This window comes from Canis aureus, chromosome 10 (assembly GCF_053574225.1).
Source record: "Canis aureus isolate CA01 chromosome 10, VMU_Caureus_v.1.0, whole genome shotgun sequence".
Lineage (NCBI taxonomy): Eukaryota > Metazoa > Chordata > Mammalia > Carnivora > Canidae > Canis > Canis aureus.
The window spans coordinates 63296075-63321630 of NC_135620.1; the positions used below are offsets into that span (position 1 = coordinate 63296075).

At 38.4% G+C, this 25556-nt stretch overlaps 2 protein-coding genes across 4 annotated transcripts in view; both read left to right on the plus strand.

Annotated features, from left to right (window-relative positions):
* Nucleotides 1–25556, plus strand: part of FKTN (fukutin) — a 74863-nt gene that overhangs the window by 19702 nt on the left and 29605 nt on the right. For both annotated transcript variants that reach the window (XM_077912785.1, XM_077912786.1), the window contains exons 3-6: nucleotides 1090–1149; nucleotides 5372–5575; nucleotides 11273–11550; nucleotides 12205–12337. In XM_077912785.1, the coding sequence (XP_077768911.1) occupies nucleotides 1090–1149; nucleotides 5372–5575; nucleotides 11273–11550; nucleotides 12205–12337 (675 nt within the window). The remainder of the gene's footprint in view (nucleotides 1–1089; nucleotides 1150–5371; nucleotides 5576–11272; nucleotides 11551–12204; nucleotides 12338–25556) is intronic.
* TAL2 (TAL bHLH transcription factor 2) overlaps nucleotides 5444–25556 on the plus strand; it is a 70891-nt gene continuing 50778 nt past the window's right edge. The window contains exon 1 of one of the 2 annotated variants that reach the window (XM_077912795.1): nucleotides 5444–5575. The gene's annotated coding sequence lies outside the window, so the exon portion shown is untranslated. Of the gene's footprint in view, nucleotides 5576–12209; nucleotides 12338–25556 lie in introns of those variants that run through there. The other variant, XM_077912797.1, reaches the window with a different exon arrangement.

Sequence of the window (25556 nt, forward strand, 5' to 3'; positions counted from 1 at the left end):
TGTTTGTTTGTTTGTTTGAAGATAGGAGAAATAATACCATGTTTCTATATTGATGAGAATGATCCAGCAAAGAAAACAAAGCTCAGAAATTGTGTCTCATCTACTAATGAAGGGCTAAGTAAGCAACAAGGGCTATGTCACAGAGTTTGCAATCTCTTTTCAAGGATGAAGATTACAAAGCTATCTCTTTGTGGTTTGTTCTCAAATATCCCTTGGTATGAAAATATTATTGTCAAATTGAGAGCTTATGAGGAGAGACCAGTTCACTCTATCTTACTCAGTATATCTGTTCCTCTTTTCCGCTCTCCTTCCCTGCATTTAACAAACCATCATTAAACATTTACTCATTGCCCATGCTAGGGCACTGTCAATACAAAGAAGGATTGGATTCAGTCCCTGCTCTTGAGTTTGCAGTTTAGTGGGGGAAGTAAGTCTCCTTTTTAGGAGCCTGGGGCATATTTCATTTTTAGGATAAGGCTATTCTTTCTTCTTCAGTATCCTCCCATCTACATCTTCTAGGTAAAGAACACACTCAAGGCATAAGAAACTTCTCTGGATCTTCTTTCAGTTTGAAGCATTCTTCCTGTTGTCTCTAGGCCATCAGACATTCTTTTTCCTTATACTTTCAAAGTATTTTGGGGCTTGTCAGATGAAAACTGATAAGGTTTTCTTCCTTCTGATTCTCTAGCCCTGAATATTTTTTCTTAATTTTTATTTGTTACTGGAGTATAGTTAACACACAATGTTACATTAGTTTCAACACTGATTCAACAGTACATTAGTACATTAGTAAATTAGTACAACACAGTGAATCAAGTCATGCTATGCTCACCACAGGGGTAGCTACCGTCTGTCATGCAGCACTATTACAGTACCATTGACTGCATTCCTCAAGCTGTACCTTTCATCCCTGTGGCTTATTCATTCCATAACTAGAAGCCTTTATCTCCCATTCTCCTTCACTCATTTTGCCCAGTCCCTCCCCCGCCCCAGCCACCACCAGTTTGTTCTCCGTATACCAACTCAAACAAGTCAGACAGAGAAAGATAGCTTTGAATTTACTAAAATATTTTTCTGTTATCTTCTTAGAATGGAACTGGTTTATCTAAATCTAAAGGAAGCCGAATTGGATTTGATAGCACACAGTGGGTATGTACAAGCATGAAATTCCTCATTTATAGTGTTCATTTAGTTCATTTGTTTATGTACTCAATAAGTATTTGTTGAATGATGACAATGGTGATAGCTATCTTCGTGGGCAGTGAAAGTAGGTGGTGGAGGGGAAGAGGTAGGCCCTGTGTCAAGTGCTTTATATACAGTATTTCATTTAGTTCTTATGGAAACTTTATTAAGTCAGTACATGTTTTTATCTCAGTTCACTTAGAAGGTTTAAGGTTAGTTGGCTAATAAGTGACTGAACCCAGATTCTAAATGTTTGCCTTCAGAATTCTCACTCACTAAACGATGGTGCATCTCCAAATGAAAAAATATGTGAATCAGAATGGAACTATGAATAAGGGAAAATAATGATTAAGAATAGAAATCTAGTCAACATGTTTACTTTTTAAGATCAAGAAAACTAGTGGTATGCACAAGATATCCCTGTTTTGATTTACAAATTTTAGAGTATACATTTATAAAATATGTTTCTTTACCTTTTTTCTAGCCAAATTTAGAATGAAAAACAGTGCAAGGTTATTGGTTACTAATAAAAAATTACATTTATCCTATTAGTATACATTTTGAATATGACCATTTATTTCTTGTGGATGACTCGTCTTTGGCATCTCTTTAACCAGAGACATGAAGCTTTAGATAGGAAATGGGTTTTCAAAATCATGAAGCAGCAATGAAGTAGTAATAATTTTAGGTCATTGCTGACACCAATTGGTCTTGAACTATTATTTAAAAGTAAAGTCTGGGATATCCTAAATCAGCCTCCTCAACTATGAAATATCAAAATAAATTTTTAATTTATTAAAAATATCAGATATTTTGCTCTGTGAATGTAGGAGTTGTCTGAGGGGAACGGGAAAAGCCTCATCTTTTTCTTTCAGGGAAGGATCCTGAGGTAGGAGAAAATAAGGGATTTTTTTTTTAAAGGGTTTGCTTCCAAGATAAATGAGAAAAGATTAAAGAACAGCTCACTATTCAGTGAGTTCTCTGTGTTAATTACATTGCATGGTACTAAGAATCACTGTTTATAATTGCAGAATCATGTGGAGGGGGAGAAGTACTAAAATACTTTTGTTATGGTATTTTAGAAGGAAGGAGGGATGAAATCTAATCAGTAAGTGTGATACTGCAAGCTGATAAGATTCTAGAATGAGTTATTAAATAGATGACTTGAGGAAAGAGAAGGATGATTATTAGGAACCAGCCTTTCACTAAGAACAAGTCCCGCCAAAGCCCTTGTAGATGAATAGGCTCTTACAGTCTCAGTACACTCTATCAACAAGACATTTTTCTTTCTTCTAAACAAAACGAATTACGATGATGATAGACAGGTTTATTTAGAATTAATTGGATTTAGAGTCAATTGGACATCTGTTTCCAAGGAGCATTGATGATTGCATTGATAACAGCCTGGAAGGCATATTTAGAAGGTGAGTTAGGGAATCTCTCCTCCACCCTGCCCCAATCTATACTTATATTGATAATTGTAACAAAGCCATAAATGTGTTTGTCATGTTTGTATTTAACACTAAGCTGAAAGAGATTCATTCTACAAACGTTAAATACCATATATGTGCTGGTGTCTGTCACTTCATCATCTTTCTTCCAAAATCATTCTTTTATTCTCCTAGTGTGAAGCACAGAAAGCAACCACCATAAAAGAAAAAAAAAAAAAAGATAAATGAGAAAATCAAAATTTAAGACATCAGTTTTTTGAAAAAATTTTTGTGAAATTGGTATTATTCCTTAAATTGTTGATAGACTTCACCTGTGAATCATCTGAATCTGGAGTTTTTTCTTGTTGCTATTGTTTATATATATATACATATATATATAAAATTCATATAAAGTATATGAAACAAATATATACAAATATATAACATATATGAATATATAATGAATATATGTATATATGCACATTCAATTTAGTTAACTCATAAAATATATTCAAATAAAATATACAAAAATATATATGAATATATAATATATAAACATGTAACATATATGTATATATAAATTCAACTTAGTTAATAGGTATAGGGCAATTCAGATTTTCTGTTTCATCTTATGGGAGTTTGTTAATTGTGTTTTTAAAGAAATTTATCCATTTCATCTAAGTCATTGAATCTCTTGTTTTTAAAGATTTTGTTTATTCATGAGAGACAGAGGGAGAGGCAGAGACATAGGCAGAAGGAGAAGCAGGCTCCCTGCAGGGAGCCTGATATGAGACTTGATCCTGGAACTCCAGGATCACCCCCAAGCCAAAGGCAGACGCTCAACCGCAGAGCCACCCAGGTGTCCCTAAGTTATTGAATCTTTTAGCATAAAGTTGGCTTTCTAATTTTTAACTTAGTTATTTCAGCCACTAAGAGATCATAAATTCCTCTAGAGCAGAGATTATTGTAGTCTTGGTATTTTGCATACTCGGCCTAAGAACAAATGGTAAGAGACTTATTACTAGCTTTATCTCATTTTTTCTTTCTTTAAAAATTTTTTTATTTAAATTCAATTTAGTTCACATACAGTGTATTATTCGTTTCAGGGGTAGAATTTAATGATTCATCAGTTGTACATAATACCACTGCTCATTCTATCACCTGCCCTCCTTAATGCCCATTACCCAGTGACCCCATCCTTCTATTCACCTGCCTTTCAGCCACACACAGTTTGTTCCCTATAGTTGAGAGTTTCTCATGGTCTTTTTTTTTTTTTTTTCGCAAATTTTTTTAGATTTTATTCATTTATTCTTGAGAGACAGAGAGAGAGGCAGAGACACAGGCAGAGGGAGGAGCAGGCTCCACAAAGGGAGCCCAATGCAGGACTTGATCCCGAGACTCCTGGATCATACCCTGGGCCGAAGGCAGGTGCTAAACCGCTGAGCCACTCTGGCTGCCCTCATTTTTTTTTCTATTCTTAAAATTTTTTTTTAATATTTTATTTATTCATGAGAGACACAGAGAGGCAGAGACATAGGGAGGGAGAAGCAGGCTCCATGTGGGGAGCCTGATGCGGAACTCGATCCTAGGATCCGGGATCAAGACCTGAGCCAAAGGCAGACACTCAACCACTGAGCCACCCAGGCGCCCCAGTCTATCCTTAAAATTCTTAATATCCTTATCTGTTTATTATCTTGTATATGTTTTTACATTTTTCTTCAAATTTTGTGAATAATAGTTTATCCTTAATTCTGTGAGACATCTTTTTAATGGGCATACATCCCTTTGAAATCATTATTACTTTCATTAAAGTATACTTTAAAAAAAAAAGATTTTATTTATTCATGAGAGACACAGAGTAAGAGAGAGAAAGAGGCAGAGACACAGGCAGAGGGAGAAGCAGGCTCCATGCAGGAAGCCTGATGTGGGACTCGATCCCAGGTCTCCAGGATCACTACCTGGACCAAAGGTGGTGCTAAAACCCCTGAGCCACCCGGGCTGCCCTAAGGTATACTTTTAAGCAATAATGTATACCAGTTCTTCTATTTATCTTTGCTGTTCTTTGGTGTTACACTTGAGTGGGATTGTGTTTCTATTCTAATTTTGAAACTTATTTTTTCAGTAGGGGTCTCTACTTACTGCTCCAAAGAATTATATTTTAAAATATTACATTACTGTTAGAAAATCAAACTATATTTGAGAATAGTCAAGCATGCAATATATTTTAGTTTGAATCTTTTGCTTAGAAAGATTATTAAGCAGTATTAACAAACATGAAAAAAAGTAGCACACAGAATTGATTTTTTATTTTGAAAAGGTTGACATTACCATTTTTAAAAACTGACAGATCCGGTATTACCTCTCCAACTTAGGCTCAAAAAGATTTAGCCAATACCAAGGGAATAATTTGTAAGCCCCAGGTTTTCATCTCAGGTACAATTTCGTCTATGTTGTTCTTTTGATGTATAATTGGTAGCTTACTTTTCTGTACTTTATAGTATGTTGCATATATTTTTACTGTAGCATATTTTATCATATATTGTAAATACTTGTTCATCTTGCTTAGTATATTGTGTATATCCTGAGAGCAGGGGCCCTATAGTATTTATCTGCTTACTCGTTCAGCATAAATAATAGACATGGTATCTTTTGAGTAAAAACTGTACATATTCTTATAAAATTAATGAATAAAAAAATTAATAAGGTGGATTATTGTATTGGTTTAGAAGAGTTAAGGAGATTCTTTTTCTCTCAAACAGCGTGCAGTTAAAAAATTTATTGTGCTAACATCCAGCCAAAATGTACCAGTGTTCCTTATTGATCCTTTGATCCTGGAATTGATTAATAAAGACTTTGAACAAGTCAAAAATACTTCTCATGGCTCCACTTCAGAATGCAAGTTTTTCTGTGTTCCAAGAGACTTTACCACATTTGCGCTACGGTATCACCTGTGGAAGAATGAGGTAAGATGATTTGCTTTCACATAACAGAATGTGTCCTTTACAAAATAGTGTGGGAATAAACCAGTTTTTTAAAAGTAAAACATTTCAAAAATCTTTAAAGCTTTTTATAAATTGTGTTGGGAATATTTTCAGCTATAAGTAATAGAAGACAATTAACAATGGCTTCAGCAAATAGAGGGACCTACTTTTCTTGTGTAACAAGAGGTTAAAAGATTGGTGCCGTTGGTATTAGCTGCTCACTGATGTCAGGGCTGGTATCACTGAAGTTCTTTCTTCATTTTTCTCATCATAACAAGATAGCTGTCCTGGTTAGGTTATCAGGCATCATAATCCATGTTTAAAGACAGGAAGGGCTAGTGACACTATCCTTTGAAGCAAGAATTTTCTCAGAAGCTTCTGATAAACTGCTTATAGCTCACTGTCCAGAACTAGATTCGTACGTCTTCTGGTTGTAAAGGGCTTAGGAAGACAGGTGTTTAGCATTTCCATCAGCATAGGCAGGCAAGTAGGAAGGGTTTTGGTGATGAATATTCAGTATTTGCCACATAAGGTGTGTGAGGGCAATGTCACTAGTCCATAGCACTACTCTTTCCATCTTGAAAGTGTGTAGTACTTGTTTGATACTCATGATTCTGTGATGGTGGGATTTTTGGGTAGCATTTAGCTGGGCAGTTCTGATCTCAGCTAAGCTCAGCTTCTAGTCACCTAGGCAGCTCTGCTTCTCCAGGGTGGCTTGCTGTCAAATGGAGCAGTGGAGGTATCTTGACCATGTGTCTAATCATCCAGGCTAGTCTGAGAAAGCAAAAACATGAAAAGTTTCTTGATATTGTTAAAATATTAAGGTTTCTTAACTGTGAACATAAATAAATAATCCTTTCATTCAGATGTTCTTTGATGAGATTTAATAAAATACTGTATTTTTTCTAACAGATTTTACACATTAAAAAAGATTCTATTTACTTATTTAGAGAAAAAGAGAGAGCATACAAGTTGGGGGAGGGGCAGAGGGGAAGGGAGGGAGGGAGGGAGGGCGGGAGGGCGGGCATCTCAAGGAGACTCTGCACTGAACGTGGAGCCCAACGTGTGCCTTGATCCCGCAACCCTGAGATTTTGACCTGAGCCAAACCAGGAGTCAGGCGCTCAACCAACTGAGCCACCCAGGTGCTCCATATTTTGCACATTTTTGATAAGATTTATTCCTTGCTACCTTATAGTTTGTGTGCACGTGTGCATGCACGCACAAGGGGTGGAGGTGACAAGATAACATGGATATTTTACCTCTTCCTTTACTAATTCGTTATTAGAGGTAGTTGAGAATGCTGTTGATTTTTGTATTTTGACCCTGTTTCCCAGCTACTGTTCTTAAATCTGCACTGTATAGATAAACTTCAGTTTCTTCCCTGCCTTCTCCCTTCTTCATCCCCTTTCCCACCCTCTTTCTTTTTTCTCTTTCTTTGAATGTAGCAGGTTATATTTTCTGCACAAAAAGACAATTTAGTGGGATGCCTGTGTGGCTCAGTGGTTGAGCATCTGCCTTTGGGTCAAGGCATGATCCTGGAGACCCGGGGTCGGGCCCCACATCGGGCTCCTTGCATGGAGCCTGCTTCTCCTCCTTCTGCCTATGTCTCTGCCTCTCTCTGTGTGTGTCTCTCATGAATAAATAAATAAAATCTTAAAAAAAAAAAAAAGACAATTTAGTCTCTTCCTTTCCAATCTTTACACCTGATTTCTTTTTCTTGTGTTATTGATTTAGGTAGGACAAGATAATATTAAATAAAAGTATTCTTTATTTTGAAAGAAAGAACTTTGTATTGCTTGGATGTTGGACCTCCAGAATTGAGTCTCTCATTTTCTTGTCTTTGATTTCTTTCTCATCTATAGATTTTTCATCTCTTTTTCTAACTGTCCTACTTTTATTTTTTTATAAATTTATTTTTTATTGGTGTTCAATTTGCCATCATATAGAATAACACCCAGTGCTCATCCCGTCAAGTGCCCACCTCAGTGCCCGGTCGCCCAGTCACCCCCACCCCCAACCCACCTCCCCTTCCACCACCCGTAGTTCTTGTCCTACTTTTAAACAAAATCTAACACTGCCATTGATTTTCTTCATATTGTTCAAAATTTTTATATTTTTCCAAAAATTTTGTGTACTGTTTCTTATGATTCTTGTTTCATGGGTATGGTTATATCTTTTTTTGTTCTGTAGATTTTCATGTTTTGGGGGTTTTGTTTAGTTGTTTGCTCCGTATTGCATTTTGTTTTTCTAAATCCCTTCATTTTGGGCATTTATTTTTTTGTTATGGTTATTTATTTTTTTGTTGTGGTTATTTTATTTGGTTTTCATGATATAGCCATTCTTTAATGTTTGCTGATCTTTGTTCATATTTAAGAATGAGGCACTGAAAACCAGTTGGAAGCTTTCTTTTAGGGCCATGTTTCATAAACTGGTGACTTTCATGATAGAGTAATAATAAGGCTATGCCAGCTTTCTCACTGATTCCTAAATGTCAGTATTTGTAGCCCATTTCTACTGGACTGTTTGATTTCCTCATAGAAAAAGACCACAATGCTTATAAGCCTTTTCTATAAAGAGTTTTTATAATGTTCCTTTGTTTTCCCAAAATGAAGTTTGACATTATAACCTGCCTACATACAGAATCCCCTAAGTCAATATAATGTCTTAATTATAATATGAATTAGAAATAAAAGGGAATGTGTATTTCAGCTTGTAAATGTTCAGTCAAGACTACATTGGAAAGCATAATGAAGTAATTCAGATGGTTGCACTTTTCAGTGGGATCATTAAATATGATTAGCTTCAAATATAGACTCATATTATGAATGATACTGTTAGTAATGTGATTTTTTTAAATAATGAACAGGTTTCCAACAACAGAAAAGTAAAATTGTCTCCTCTTTAGCATAGCCATTGTATCCCTGAGAAATAGAGGTTCAGATCATTATGAACAAGTTTTTCTGCTGCAGGACTGATAGAACATTTGAAATTATTTAGGATATGGGACAGATATTCATATTTTGAATTATAGAATGTCTAGCCTTCCTGGCCTGAGGCTCTAAATGCCACTTGTATCTTCCTCAATCATTATGATAATTAAAAATATGCCCACAAATATTTTTAAAGATTTTATTTATTTATTTGAGAGAGAATGCACAAATGAGGGGAGAGGCAAAAGAAGAGGGAGAAGCAGGTTCCTCACTGAGCAGGGAGCCTGACACAGGGTTCAGTCCCAGGACCCTGGTTTGTGACCTAAGCCAAAGGTAGACACTTAAATCAACTGAGCCACCCAGGTGCCCCTGCCCACAAATTTTTTAAATGTCTCTTGGATATGGTAGCACTTGCCTTGAGAACCAATACTTTAGAAGAAAGAGACTGTGCCACGATTGGCAAGACCAATATGCAAAAGGTCAGCAATACCCAGAATAATTACACAGGTTCATATTTATTCTTTTATACATATGACATCACATAGAGTTCTTGGATAGTCCTTCCTAAACCTTCTCCTAAGGTAGAGCTAATTAGAGTACTAGACCTAATTATTACAAACTTAATTCGTATGTGATTATTCTTTATTAATACCATTACCATAAAGTGAGCAAACTACTGCCAAAGGCAATTGGGAGTAGATTTGTGCTGTATAGCCTTGACTTAGGCCTTTGCTCTATTTCATCAGAGCAATTAGTTTGTTCTGACTTTTCTCTCATGATTATAAGAAGACAAGCCATTTCATAGTTCTACCTATTTTGTTTGTCAGTGTTTCCTCCCACATCCCAAGGTCTGATTCCCCTTCAAGGTCTTGTTAGCCTTTTAATTTTTTCCTCAATTTACCAGCTAATAATGCATTTCTTCCATCCTGTACATTTCATCTCTGAGTTGGTCACTCTCACCCTCAGTCAGTACATTCTACTTCTTAGGTATACTCAGAGAGAAAAGGAAAAAGAGGAGCCCTGCAGTTGATCAATCTAACATAAGGAGAGTCAGGTGAAATTACATTAGTTAGGGTAAGTTGCATTAGTTGCTGTTAAAAAAAAAAAAAATCCCTAAAATCTCATTAACCTAGCACAAGAAAGGAGTGATTGTCTTTACTCAACTCCAGTATGGATATTCTTGGTCAGGGGTACTCCTGGATGACCCTCCTCGAAGCAGTGACTTAGGGATACAGGCTGTTTCATTTGTGTGGTTTTTCCATCTTGGAGTTCTTTGCTTCCCTAGATGCAGACAGAAGAGGGAAAGCATGGAAGATTTTATGAAGATTGTAAGCCAGGCCTAGAAGTATTATATGATATTTCCATCCACATTCCTTTGGTCAGGACACAGTTTAGCTCTATATCCATAAGTGACAGTTGTTATTGCCAGTTAGCGTTCTCTACCAGAATTAGCACTTTCTCTCATATAACAGCATAAATAACTATAACACCAGATATCTGTTGAGTACCTACTGTGTACTAGGAATCAACTAGTACTTGCAGTTGTTGGTGGAGTTAAACAATTAAACAATTAAAAAGCTGTATAATCAATATTATAATAGAGGTCTATGTCTGTTATGAGATCATGATGAGGATACAGCTAATCCAAATGACAACATTCAGAAGCAGTAAGTGATGTGAATAAAGTATTCTTGAAGAATGTTTATGACTACTGTGACTTAAGACAAACTTACAGACACAGCTCCATAATTTAATAATGTTAAAGCCTGATATTACCACTTAGAGCTTTGTTATCCTTAATTGTAGACTAAGTATAATAATATCTTCCTTGCTGCCCTCAAATAGTTTCTGGGGGCATCAGATGAGATAATGAATGTGAATGAGTTTCATATACACTATATGAATATAGAATAGAGAGGTAGTATTAAGAATGGAAAGAACCTTAGATTTAGTTGGAGAAGACCTAAATGCTGGCAATGGCTTTGCCTCTTATTAATTCTGGTTTTTTAGACTTCTGTGGGTCTGGTTTTTAATCTAGCATACCTCGTGCTACTTATTTTAGAAGGTAGATGTCATATGTAAATGCAATAATGTTTATAAAAGTTCCTTGGAAATTATAAAGTCCTATTAAAATCTCATGTGTTCTCAATAATTAATACTATTTAATCATCCATAGCACTTTTTGTTGGTATTAGGACTAAAAGTCTACCATATAGATTAATCTTGTTACATTAGATTTTACTGTAATGATGTTGGAAAATGTACTTGTTTGATAGTATGTCTCAGTATCTTTTCTAATTGGCATTATGATGGACTTCTATTGAAGTAGCAGTTTAACTATGAGATGAAAGTATTCTTCTTTTGAAGTACTTTGGAAGATACAGATTAATAGAAGTTAAATTGAAAATTAAATGTTTTGTTTTAAGTGCTATCCTTATATTAACAATTACTTTGTAGATACTATCCAGAAAACACTAATGTGAGCATTCTCTTTCCAAGGAAGAAATTGGTACTAATTTGCATAAAGAGAGTTTGAATGTATCCTCCAAGCTATGTAGTTCCCCTTTCTGGTATGCTTCTTAATTCTACCACCACCACCTTCCTCCTTGCCACCCTTAGTTCTAAATCTTCAGGCAAAGAGCACGTTAGCATAAAATATGTATGGCTTAATTCAGTGTAAAAGTCACTTTAGTTTTGCTACCAGCATTTGGTTTTAAATATTTAAGCTTGATGTTTCTTTGGTTTTAGGAAGGCTGGTTTCGGATAGCTGAAAATATGGGATTTCAATGCCTAAAGATCGAGAGCAAAGATCCCCGGCTAGATGGCATAGACTCACTTTCTGGAACTGAAATTCCCTTGCACTACATCTGCAGATTGGCCAATCATGCCATCCACTTGGTGGTCTTTCATGAGAGGAGTGGCAACTACCTCTGGCATGGCCATTTACGACTCAAAGGACACATGGACAGGAAATTTGTTCCTTTCCGAAAGTTACAGTTTGGTCGTTATCCTGGAGCTTTTGACAGGTAAATTCAGGATCTAAAGGGGAGTCCTGAAACTTATATTTTCCAGTCATGAATTCTTACTCTTTGTTTACATTTAATAATTAATATGTAATTTACACAAATCAGTTTTGAAATGTAAATATTCAATAGGAAGAAATTCATGTACATGACACCAAGAAATATATGTAAGAACATTCATGACAACATTGTTTGTAACGCCCCCAAACATTGTATATTCATACAGTGAAATATTGTAGAGCATGGAAATGAATGAATTAATGCTCTGTGTAACAACATAGTTGAATCCTACAATGTTGAGTGACCGAAGCAAGACTTAAAATAATACAACTCTTGATTACATTTATAAAAAGTACAAACACAGGAGAAGATATGTTCATAATATATGCTTTCATAGTAAAAGTGGTCAGAAGGTACAAACTCCCAGTTAAAAGATAAATAATTTCTGTGGATGTAATGTACAGTGTGGTGACTGTAGCTACAGTGCTGTATTGTATATTTGAAAGTTGCTGAGAAAGTAGATCTTAAAAAGTGATCTCTGAGGTAGCTGAGGAAAATATGCTTGATGTTTAGCTCTTTTACTTATGTTGTATTTTTTGAAGAGCTGCCAGTTTTCTGGGTTAAGTCCTTGTAATAAATCTTAACTTTTGTTTTCAGGCCAGAATTACAACAAATTACTATTGATGGATTAGAAATTCTCATCCCAAAAGATCCAGTGCACTTTCTAGAAGAAATACCACGCTCTAGGTTTATTGAGTGTAGGTATAAAGAAGCTCGAGCATTCTTTCAGGTTAGAAATAATCAAATATTGTACTTTTTAAATTAAAGGAAATGTGTGTATTTTTAATAGTTCTGGGAAGGGGTAGGGAATGAAGGGACTTATGAAAAATAGGTAAGAAATATTTTTTGGTTTATCTATTTTCTTCTAGATTGATTGATTGATTGATTGATTGATTTTTAGGTAGTTTAAACATTAACCTCAAGAAACTATTTCTTCCCTAGTTGAATGGTGTGTTGTTTGTGGAGACATTGTTTTATTTAGATAGACTTTTGGTAGGTTTAGCACTGGCCTTTGCTTTAGGTTAGGACACCCCATACACTTTATCAAAGGTGGTGTGTTCTTGAAGCACCCCAGTTAGGATGAAGCCACTGAAGATGGACCATATAGATTTGGAAAAGATTTCATGGAAAATACAGTTTTTCTCAGAGGGTTGACAATGAATATGAATTTTTTTGTGTTTATGAAGGATTTTGAAGGTAAATGCTATGCAGAGACCAGTGCTTTTTGAACTTTACTTTATTCTGCAGCTGTAGCTTTCAGTTCAATAAACATTTATTGAAAGCCAGTTTCCCAGGAACTCTGCTGACCCCGGGGATATAAAGATTTTGAGAGACATGAAAGTTCAGTTCTAAGTGATGACTGGAAACAGAAATATAGTAAAAACAGATTTATGATGGATTTGGGGTACCTAATCCTTCCTCTTGCCCTTTGCTTTTTGGGATTCCCTTCCAAGAAAGCTGTAGACACATGAACAGGAAAGGAATGGAGAAATGAAGTACCAGCTGTATCATCACTAAGTGATGCCCTAAAATTGTGCCCCACACCCACAAATGCAAGGTTTTCCTGGTAGGCTGTGTTACTCCCATGGACTAAGGCCTGACAGCCTTCCTGGTGGGTCTTCCCAGCCCAGTCCCCTTTTCTGTAGTTGTGGAGCTGTGAAACATACCCAGTCAGCCTCATGGGTGGAAAGCTGGCCAACTGCCTCTGTGGATGGGCCTACTCTCATAGGCAAGTGCTGATCATCATTTATCACGCAGTAAGTAAGAAGACGCAGAGATGTAGTCTGGTGCTTGGACTTGACCACTCACTCTTCTGGCCTTAAGGGAGTTTGTTCTGGTTGCCACTTCTGTTAGAGCACTTATGACAGTGAATTAGGAGTGTATGTCTTGTCCCCCTAGTAGACTATATGAACTTCTTGATGGCAGGCATCTTACTTTATTCACCTCTGTAGCCCCAGTATCTAAAACAGCATCTGGCACAAAGAAAAAATCCTATAATTATGAAAAAATGTTTGGAGAATAATGTGCTCATCTGAATCAAATGATTTTTTTTTAAGGACACTTAGGAGGACTCCTCTATTACCTAGCAAGCATTTGCCCAGGCCCATTTCATTGCTCTTTGTGAGAAAGCAGTGTAAAATGTAAAATGCTTCAAAATAGTGATGCATCATTAGGATAGTATCAAATTTTTTAATTCTGTATTTTCGTTCTTGCTTTTGAAATTTTTAGGGCAAGCACTCAGTCAGCATTTGAGTGAAGAATATGGATGATAGATGCTCAGAGGGCTTACCATTTATAGCCTCATAGATTTTGTTGTTTAGAGTACCATCACACAGCAAGACTATAATCCTGCCTGGAGGTTTATATTTATAGTAGGATCATATGGAACTTTGTGTTCATTCTATCAGGTTGTTTGTGTCCCTCACTTGCAGCAAGGTATACTTGTGATTTCAAATTTTCTTTTCTTTTTTGCTGTTATATTGGTATTCCTAATGTAGGGTGCCTAGTTAGGTTAATAACTCTTTACTCTTAATCTCTTAAATGTTTCATTGCTTGAAAATACCAGGAGAGTCAGTTTTTAAATTGAAGTGAGCATACATAACTTTGGACACTTGATGGCGCCAAACAGTCTTATATACAATGCCTGGTGTAAAACAAGCAATGAACTAATCCAACAGAGCTCATAAAACAACCTTCTAACTTTCTATTTCTAATAATATTTTTTTTGAAAAATTCTCAAACATCCAAGAAAGTTATAAATAAAATACAAATATTTTTTTCCTGAACCATTTGGGAGTAAGTTGTTGACTGTATATCTCACAAATCAGATAATTTAGCATTTTCCCAAAACAAGAACATTCTCGTACGTTGTCTTAATAAAAAAAAATCAGGAAGTTAACATGTAGATTTATTACCACTTAATCCCCATTTGAGTTTTGCTAATTACCCCAGTAATGCCTTTATAATAAAAGGATCCAGTTCAGAGTAAAATATGATAAAAAGGATTTAGAATCACATGTCGTATTTAATTTTTTTCTTTCTCTTTTTAAAAAAGATTTTATTTATTTTAGGGGGAGAGAGAGTGTGAGCAGGAGGAGGGGTGAAGGGAGAGGGAGAGAAAGAATCCCAAGCAGACACTGCCCTGAGTGCAGAGCATGACCCAGGTGTTTGATCTCACTACCCTGAGGTCATGACCTGAGCCGAAATCAAGAGTTGATTGCTTAACCTACTGAGCCACCCAGGTGCCCCTGTATTTAATTTTTCTATTTCTTTAGTTTCATCCAGTCTGGAATGATTTCATAGTCCTGTTTTTTAACTTTTATGAATAACTTTGATGCTTTTGAAGATTACAGGCCAGATATTTTGTAAATTGTTCCTTGTTTGAGGTTCATCTGATTTTTCCTCATATAAGATTCAGGTAATACACCTATAATAGGAATAACAGAGGTGATTCTGTGCTTTTCTCATTACATCAGATGCTGCATGGTTGTGATTTGTCCCGTTACTATTGATGTTCACACTGATCACTCGATTAAAGTGGTATCTCTAGCTTCACCCTTGTCAAGGTTCTGCTTTTCCTTTGTTACCAATAGAAATTTGGCATGAAGGCACTTTTTTAAAAAAATATTTATTTATTTATTTGAGAGAAAGTTTGCGCAGGGTTCAGGAGAGACACAGGAAGAGAAGAATCCAAGCAGACTCCCTGCTGAGCATGGAGGCCACCGTGGGGCTCAGTCTCAAGAGCTATGAGATCATGACCTGAGCTGAAATTGCCAGTCAGAAGCTCAACTGACTGAGCTACCCAGGTGCCCAGAAGGTACTTTCAAACCAAGTAAATATTGGCAATATTGCCAAAATATTGGCGCCTGGGTGGCCCAATTGGTGAGGTGTGTTGGACTCTTGATTTCAGCCCAGGTCATGAGATTGAGCCCTGCATCAGACTCTGTGCTGGGCATGGAGCCTGCTTAAGATTCTCTTTCTCCTTCTGCCCCTCTTCCCACACCAGGTGCGCGATCTCCCTCTTAAAAAAATTGATAATATCCTTATCAGTCTTTCAATTTATTTGTTTACATCCTGGTTTCCTATTTTATTCAACAGGTTATAGTCCATTCTTTTCTTTTTAATTACTTACTTATATATATATATTTTTTAGTAATCTGTACACCCACCATGGGGCTTGAACACACAACCCAGAGATCAAGAGTCACATGACCTTCTGAGTCAGCCAGGCAACCTCTTTTATTTTCATTATTTACTTTCATCCTCAAATTCTTTCTTACTTGGCCAGTGGAAACCTCTTCATGGTGGCTTCCATGGCTTTTTGACACGTCTTCTTCATTTTTTGAGTTCTATTTTACTCTTTGGCTCTTTGGCTCTAGGTTCATCCTTTAACTTCCCTGCTGCAACACCAGAATCAACTGTTTCTCTAAGTTCTGATTCCTTTTATTTTTTATTTTTTAATATCTATCTATCTATTTATTTATCCATTCATTCATTCATTCATGAGAGATAGAGGGAGGCAGAGACACAGAGGGAGAAGCAGGTTCTATGCAGGGAGTCCAATGTGGGACTTGATCCCAGGACTCCAGGTTCATGCCCTGAGCCGGAGGCAGGCGCTTAACTGCTGAGCCACTCAGGCATCCCCTGATTCCTTTTAGAAGCCATGATTTGGATGCCAGGTGTGTTCATTGCTACTTGGTTTTTGTTGCACACAAGCCCTCTCAATGACTGTGTGTGTGTGTGTGTGTGTGTGTGTGTGTGTTTCTGTATCTATCTATTTAGATCCATAAATTTACATTGATATCACCATTCCAACTAATTTATGTTTCATTTAAACAGCCTAGGGTTTATTTCCTTATTTGTGACTCCCTTCTCAAAAAGTGAGAAATTTGACTTCTGTTGTTCTTAATATATTTGCTTATATGTCCAATTGCCTGTCATTGCTTCTGTCCCTTCTCCCACATGGTTGCTGTCCTCACCCTGCTTGAATGTTGCTAATCTCCCCCTGGGCTGCCTCCATCTATGGACATACTTCTCAAACTGCTTCCGGCTCTGACTCCTCACACTGGACGTGGAGGGGGTGTCCTCTCCATGTGGATTCCCTCCTCACTTGATTCAAGCTCTGATGCCCATACCCAGCTACCATGAGCATTTTCTTGCTTTGCCTTACCTAGTGGTTTTAGTATTGAATAGTTCAGGAAGGCAGGGGGAGGAGAAGAGGAAATACTCTCTTGACTTACTTTATTTACTTCTAATTATTTTCTTAATCTACCAAGAAGTTTAGAAGTAGGATAATATACGTTTTCCTGAACTTGATTTTGTTTCAGCAGTAACTATCAAATAATACTTAATGAGTTTCAGTCCAGTCTATTGTATTCTATTGAAAAACCAGAGGGTAATATGGAAATATCTGGACACCTGGCTTAGGAATATCTACAAAGCTATATTACCCTCCTTTTCTACCAATTTTTTTCTGAGATTTTGGACAAATTTCTAAGCCTTAATTTCCCCATGAGTGGGTACCTTCTGTCACATTATTTTCAGTCTATATTTGGGGGAAGACTGAGGGAAAGGTTGCCTGAATGCCAAGGATCAAATGGATATAATATTTAAATTAAGGGATCCCTGGGTGGCGCAGCAGTTTGGCACCTGCCTTTGGCCCAGGGCGCGATCCTGGAGACCCGGGATCGAATCCCACGTCGGGCTCCCAGTGCATGGAGCCTGCTTCTCCCTCTGCCTCTCTCTCTCTCTCTCTCTCTCTCTCTCTGTGACTATCATAAAAAAAAAAAAATTAAATTAAGGTTTTGTCTTTTTCTAGAGGTATGGTAAGCTCAAGATTGACATTTTTATTTTTATTTTTTAACTTACTTTTTATTGGTGTTCAATTTACCAACATACAGAATAACCCCCAGTGCCCGTCACCCATTCACTCCCACCCCCTGCCCGCCTCCCCTTCTACCACCCCTAGTTCGTTTCCCAGAGTTAGCAGTCTTTACGTTCTGTCTCCCTTTCTGATATTTCCCACACATTTCTTCTCCCTTCCCTTATATTCCCTTTCACTATTATTTATATTCCCCACATGAATGAGAACATATAATGTTTGTCCTTCTCCGATTGACTTATTTCACTCAGCATAATACCCTCCAGTTCCATCCACATTGAAGCAAATGGTGGGTATTTGTCATTTCTAATGGCTGAGGAATATTCCATTGTATACATAAACCACATCTTCTTTATCCACTCATCTTTCGATGGACACCGAGGCTCCTTCCACAGCTTGGCTATCGTGGCCATTGCTGCTATAAACATCGGGGTGCAGGTGTCCCTGCGTTTCCTTGCATCTGTATCTTTGGGGTAAATCCCCAACAGTGCAATTGCTGGGTCGTAGGGCAGGTCTATTTTTAACTCTTTGAGGAACCTCCACACAGTTTTCCAGAGTGGCTGCACCAGTTCACATTCCCACCAACAGTGCAGGAGGGTTCCCTTTTCTCCGCATCCTCTCCAACATTTGTTGTTTCCTGCCTTGTTAATTTTCCCCATTCTCACTGGTGTGAGGTGGGATCTCATTGTGGTTTTGATTTGTATTTCCCTGATGGCAAGTGATGCGGAGCATTTTCTCATGTGCATGTTGGCCATGTCTGTGTCTTCCTCTGTGAGATTTCTCTTTATGTCTTTTGCCCATTTCATGATTGGATTGTTTGTTTCTTTGGTGTTGTTTGATAAGTTCTTTATAGATCTTGGAAACTAGCCCTTTATCTGATATGTCATTTGCAAATATCTTCTCCCATTCTGTAGGTTGTCTTTTAGTTTTGTTGACTGTATCCTTTGCTGTGCAAAAGCTTCTTATCTTGATGAAGTCCCAATAGTTCATTTTTGCTTTTGTTTCTTTTGCCTTCCTGGATGTATCTTGCAAGAAGTTACTGTGGCCGAGTTCTAAAAGGGTGTTGCCTGTGTTCTTCTCTAGGATTTTGATGGAATCTTGTCTCACATTTAGATCTTTTATCCATTTTGAGTTTATCTTTGTGTATGGTGCAAGAGAGTGGGCTAGTTTCATTCTTCTGCATGTGGATGTCCAATTTTCCCAGCACCATTTATTGAAGAGATTGTCTTTCTTCCGATGGATAGTCTTTCCTCCTTTATCGAATATTAGTTGCCCATAAAGTTCAGGGTCCACTTCTGGGTTCTCTATTCTGTTCCATTGATCTATGTGTCTGTTTTTGTGCCAGTACCACACTGTCTTGATGACCACAGCTTTGTAGTACAACCTGAAATCTGGCATTGTGATGCCCCCAGATATGGTTTTCTTTTTTAAAATTCCCCTAGCTATTCGGGGTCTTTTCTGATTCCACACAAATCTTAAAATAATTTGTTCTAACTCTCTGAAGAAAGTCCATGGTATTTTGATAGGGATTGCATTAAACGTGTATATTGCCCTGGGTAACATTGACATTTTCACAATATTAATTCTGCCAATCCATGAGCATGGAATATTTTTCCATCTCTTTGTGTCTTCCTCAATTTCTTTCAGAAGTGTTCTATAGTTTTTAGGGTATGGATCCTTTACCTCTTTGGTTAGGTTTATTCCTAGGTATCTTATGCTTTTGGGTGCAATTGTAAATGGGATTGACTCCTTAATTTCTCTTTCTTCAGTCTCATTGTTAGTGTATAGAAATGCCACTGATTTCTGGGCATTGATTTTGTATCCTGCCACGCTACCAAATTGCTGTATGAGTTCTAGCAATCTTGGGGTAGAGACTTTTGGGTTTTCTATGTAGAGTATCATGTCATTGGCGAAGAGGGAAAGTTTGACTTCTTCTTTGCCAATTTGAATGGCTTTAATGTCTTTTTGTTGTCTGATTGCTGAGGCTAGGACTTCCAGTACTATGTTGAATAGTAGTGGTGATAGTGGACATCCCTGTCTTGTTCCTGATCTTAGGGGAAAGGCTCCCAGTGCTTCCCCATTGAGAATGATATTTGCTGTGGGCTTTTCGTAGATGGCTTTTAAGATGTTGAGGAATGTTCCCTCTATCCCTACACTCTGAAGAGTTTTGATCAGAAATGGATGCTGTATTTTGTCAAATGCTTTCTCTGCATCTAATGAGAGGATCATATGGTTCTTGGTTTTTCTCTTGCTGATATGATGAATCACATTGATTGTTTTACGGGTGTTGAACCAGCCTTGTGTCCCAGGGATAAATCCTACTTGGTCATGGTGAATAATTTTCTTAATGTATTGTTGGATCCTATTGGCCAGTATCTTGTTGAGATTTTTGCATCCATGTTCATCAGGGGTATTGGTCTGTAATTCTCCTTTTTGGTGGGGTCTTTGTCTGGTTTTGGAATTAAGGTGATGCTGGCCTCATAGAATGAATTTGTAAGTACTCCATCTCTTTCTATCTTTCCAAACAGCTTTAGTAGAATAGGTGTGGTTTCTTCTTTAAACGTTTGATAGAATTCCCCTGGGAAGCCATCTGGCCCTGGACTCTTGTGTCTTGGGAGGTTTTTGATGACTGCTTCAATTTCCTCCCTGGTTATTGGCCTGTTCAGGTTTTCTATTTCTTCCTGTTCCAGTTTTGGTAGTTTGTGGCTTTCCAGGAATGCGTCCATTTCTTCCAGATTGCCTAATTTATTGGTGTATAGCTGTTCATAATATGTTTTTAAAATCGTTTGTATTTCCTTGGTGTTGGTAGTGATCTCTCCTTTCTCATACATGATTTTATTAATTTGAGTCTTCTCTCTCTTCTTTTTAATAAGGCTGGCTAATGGTTTATCTATCTTACTAATTCTTTCAAAGAACCAACTCCTGGTTCTGTTGATCTGTTCCACAGTTTTTCTGGTCTCGATTTTGTTGAGTTCTGCTCGAATCTTTATTAACTCTCGTCTTCTCCTGGGTGTAGGATCTATCTGCTGTTTTTTCTCTAGCTCCTTTATGTGTAAGGTTAGCTTTTGTATTTGAGTTCTTTCCAGTTTTTGAATGGATGCTTGTATTGCGATGTATTTCCCCCTTAGGACTGCTTTTGCTGCATCCCAAAGATTTTGAACGGTTGTATCTTCATTCTCATTAGTTTCCATGAATCTTTTTAATTCTTCCTTAATTTCCTGGTTGACCCTTTCATCTTTTAGCAGGATGGTCCTTAATCTCCACGTGTTTGAGGTCCTTCCAAACTTCTTGTTGTGATTTAGTTCTAATTTCAAGGCATTATGGTCTGAGAATATGCAGGGGATGATCCCAATCTTTTGGTATCGGTTCAGACCCGATTTGTGACCCAGTATGTGGTCTATTCTGGAGAAAGTTCCATGTGCACTTGAGAAGAATGTGTATTCAGTTGAGTTTGGATGTAAAGTTCTGTAGATATCTGTGAAATCCATCTGGTCCAGTGTATCATTTAAAGCTCTCGTTTCTTTGGAGATGTTGTGCTTAGAAGACCTATTGAGTATAGAAAGAGCTAGATTGAAGTCACCAAGTATAAGTGTATTGTTATTTAAGTATTTCTTCACTTTGGTTATTAATTGATATATTTGGCAGCTCCCACATTCGGGGCATATATATTGAGGATTGTTAAGTCCTCTTGTTGGATAGATCCTTTAAGTATGATATAGTGTCCCTCTTCATCTCTCACTACAGTCTTTGGGGTAAATTTTAGTTTATCTGATATAAGGATGGCTACCCCTGCTTTCTTTTGAGGACCATTCGAATAGTAAATAGTTTTCCAACCTTTTATTTTCAGGCTGTAGGTGTCCTTCTGTCTAAAATGAGTCTCTTGTAGACAGCAAATAGATGGGTCCTGCTTTTTTATCCAGTCTGAAACCCTGCGCCTTTTGATGGGGTCATGAAGCCCGTTCACATTCAGAGTTACTATTGAGAGATATGAGTTTAGTGTCATCATGAGATCTATTCAGTCCTTGTTTTTGTGGATTTTTCTCCTGAACTTCTTCTTAAAGGGGAATTTTAAGAGTCCCCCTTAAAATTTCTTGCAGAGCTGGTTTGGAGGTCACATATTCTTTCAGTTGCTGCCTGTCTTGGAAGCTCTTTATCTCTCCTTCCATTTTGAATGAGAGCCTTGCTGGATAAAGTATTCTTGGTTGCATGTTCTTCTCATTTAGGACCCTGAATATATCCTGCCAGCCCTTTCTGGCCTGCCAGGTCTCTGTGGAGAGGTCTGCTGTTACCCTAATACTCCTCCCCATAAAAGTCAGGGATTTCTTGTCTCTTGCTTCTTTAAGGATCTTCTCTTTATCTTTGGAATTTGCAAGCTTCACTATTAAATGTCGAGGTGTTGAACGGTTTTTATTGATTTTAGGGGGAATCTCTCTATTTCCTGGATCTGAATGCCTGTTTCCCTTCCAGATTAGGAAAGTTTTCAGCTAGAATTTGTTCAAATACATATTCTGGCCCTCTGGCCCTTTCGGCGCCCTCGGGAACCCCAATTAAACGTAGGTTTTTCTTCCTCAGGCTATCGTTTATTTCCCTTAATCTATCTTCATGGTCTTTTGTCTCTTTTTTCCTCAGTTTCCCTCTTTGCCATCAACTTGTCTTCTATGTCACTCACTCATTCTTCCACCTCGTTAACCCTGGTCGTTAGGACTTCTAGTTTGGATTGCATCTCATTCAATTGATTTTTAATTTCTGCCTGATTAGCTCTAAATTCTGCAGTCATGAAGTCTCTTGAGTCCTTTATGGTTTTTTCTAGAGCCTCCAGTAGCTGTATAATAGTGCTTCTGAATTGGCTTTCTGACATTGTAACTCTGTGGGAGAGAGGACTGTTTCTGATTCTTTCTTTTGAGGTGAGGTTTTCCTTCTAGTCATTTTGCTCAGTGCAGAGTGGCCAAAAAGCAAGTTGTATTGGGAAAAGGAGAAAAAGAGAGGAGAGAAAGAAGGAAAGAAAAGAGAGAGAGAAAAAGAAAAGGAAGAAAAAAAGAAAAAAAAAGAAAAAGAGAAAGAAAAAAGGGGAAAAAAGGGTGGGGGAAGCAAACAAATCAAAAAGCAAAACAAAACAAAACAAAACAAAAAAAACAAAAAACCCACGGGGGAGTATCTTCTGATTCTGTGTACTTTAAGTCCCTTGACTTCCCCTGGAACTTGTCCGTCTAGCTGGTCTTCTGGGGGAGGGGCCTGTTGTGCTGATTTTCAGGTGTGAGCACTTGGGGGAGCTGCTCTGCCCCCTGCCTGGTGCAGGGCTCAGTGGGGGTTGTTTACCCCGTGAGGCCCCAGGAGCAACAACTGCAGTGGCGGGGCCAGCTCTGGAGCCCTGGATTCAGCTCCCACAGTAACTACTCCGTCTGCAGGGCCTGGATGCTCCGGGGCGGGGCCGCTGATCTGCTCAGCTCGGGGCAGGAGCGTCCTTGCTGTCCTGGGCCCTCCGGGCCTCTGCCTGTCCCGGGGGAGGCCGGATCCTGGGCTGTGTCCCGGCGCCCTGTGCTCCGGGGCCTGCCCTGTTGGATTCGCGCTCCCTGCGGCGCAGCCCCCTCCGCGGCGCCGCCGCTCGAGCCCCTCCAAGCTGCTCCGGGAGCCGCGCAGCCCCCTCCGCACGGAGCCTCTTCCTCTGCCCGAGCCCCTCCGAGCTGCTCCTGGCCGCGCAGCCCCCTCTGCGGAGCCGCCGCCCGAGCTCCCCCACCAGCTGCTCCCGCCCCGCAGCCCCCTCCGCGGAGCCGCCCCCGAGCCCCTCCGAGCTGCTCCGGTCCCGCCGTGCGAGCTGCAGTCTTTTAGGGAGCTCGGCCGCAAGGTGTGGCGCACTCTCCTGGGCGCGCAGTTGCTCTGTTACTGTCCCCGGGAGCCCGAGGGCATCCCCGCCCTCCTGGGTCCTGCTCCAACTCCCCGCGAGCCCCTTTCCGCCCGGGAAGGTCGGTGCAGCTCCTGCTCCTCCGGGGCGGGGCTCTCCTGTCCTGGGGACACTCGCCCCGGCCTCAGCCCGGCTCCTCCCGTGGCCCCTCCCCCTTGGAGGCCTTTTGTTTCTTTATTTCTTTTTCCCCGTCTTCCTACCTTGATAGAAGCGCGAACTCTTCTCACTGTAGCATTCCAGGTGTTCTCTCTAAATCTCAGGCCGAATTCATAGATTTTCAGGATAATTTGAAGGTTTTCTAGATAATTTGGTTGGTACGTGATTTGGAGACCCTACTCTTCCGCCATCTTGCCCCTCCCCAAGATTGACATTTTTAAATAGAAAAAAATAAATACTATATTTTAAAAAATCCAAAACAGATATGAAAGGTTTATAGGTACATATCCTTTAATATATATGAGAATCAGTTCTAAGAAGTGAAATTTCTGGAAGTGTCATGCTAGGAAAGGTATATCAGAGGTGAGAGTATGTCCATGCAGGGGACAGCCTCCTAGGACATAACTATCAGAGTAATATTTTTATCAAGCAGAGTTTTCATGTCTGTTATTTAATCTGACCCTTTCAGTCACTCTTCTAAATAAGGCAAGTATTTATCTTTAACAAGTAAAAAACCTGAGTTTTCATTGTGCTACACAGTCATTATTGGCTGAGCATAGACTAAGTCCTGCTCTTCAGTCTTTCCCACCATACCAAGGGTAAGAACATGCGCCTCCCTTTCCAATCAAGAGAAGCTATGGCTCTGAGTATGTTTTCATCTTGAAGGGATCACATACAATTTGTATGTTCTGGAGAAGGCAACTTCTCTTCTGGGATCCCACTTTCTTCCTAGGGATAGTTTTTTCTTAAGATTCCCTAAAGTCCTTCCAGCAACTATATTTTCTCCTGCTATATTGTAGAAGAATGATGGGATATTATAGGTAATATAGGTTATTATAGGCAGGGGCTAGTGTAGGAGGGGCCGAGTCATTTATTCATTTTCCCATTTACCACTATATGATGCTCACATATTATGTGTCAGGCGCCATTCTAAATATGTACATCCAGTGATGGGGAGGTTTAGTACATGCCCTCAAGAAACCATCTGTATAAGCTAGTGGAGGAAATACAAATAAAATCAACAATGTGAATTTAAAATGATAATTATAGTGAAAGTATATGTAAGTGGTAACTACTATAAAGTCATTGGACAGATTCTTTCATTTGTCTTTTCTATTGACAAATATTTCTTTGTTCTGTATGTGCTGGACAAAAGGGCAGCATTGGAGAATAAATACATACATCTTCCTAGGAAAATTAGGGAATGTTTTTCAAAGGGTAGAACTGAGACTCGGAAGATTTTGTTAGTCAAGAGCACTTCAGATAAAGGAGACATGTATAAAGAAACAGAGGCTTGAAAAGTTATGCTATATTTGGGGAGCTAGAAGGTATTGCTGTATTATACAGTGTGAGGAAGGTTGCATGAAGCTGGACCAGTAGTCAGGGACCAGAACAAACGTCCTCGTCTACTATGGCAAGAAGTTTAGATTTTGATCCATAGGTAGCGAAGCATCACTGAAGAATCTATAGTGTTTTCCTTAGTCTAGAATATCCTAATCGTGAAGAAAATTAGAAAAGCATGACTAAGTAAATGATGCTGATAATATTTGTGCAGAACTTAATAATTTATGGGATATTTTCTGTCATCCATTGTCTCACTAAATCTTCAGAGCAGCCCTGCAAAGTGTAATTCTTATCCTTTAGTTACTGATGAGGAAACTGTATCTAAGAGAGGTTTGTTCTTTCATACTCTCACTCATTCAGCAGATGTTCAGGTGCTGCTCTGGTCACTGGAGGTAAAGTGGTAGAATGAAGTCACTTTACTAGTACAGCTTGTGTTCTTCTAAGGTGATAACGCCCAGCATCAGAGCCAAAAAGAAGTGGGGCTGGACTTGAACACAGATAATCTGACTCAAAAATCACAGGCTCTTTCTATTAAACTCTGTAGTTTCTCAAGACCAATTGAATCAGTGAATCTTGAAAATGTCACTAAGTGCATTTTGTATAGATATGCTTATAGCTCTCAGAATTAGTCTTCTTTTCTCCTAACTGCCCAGTCTGCTAAATTGTGAC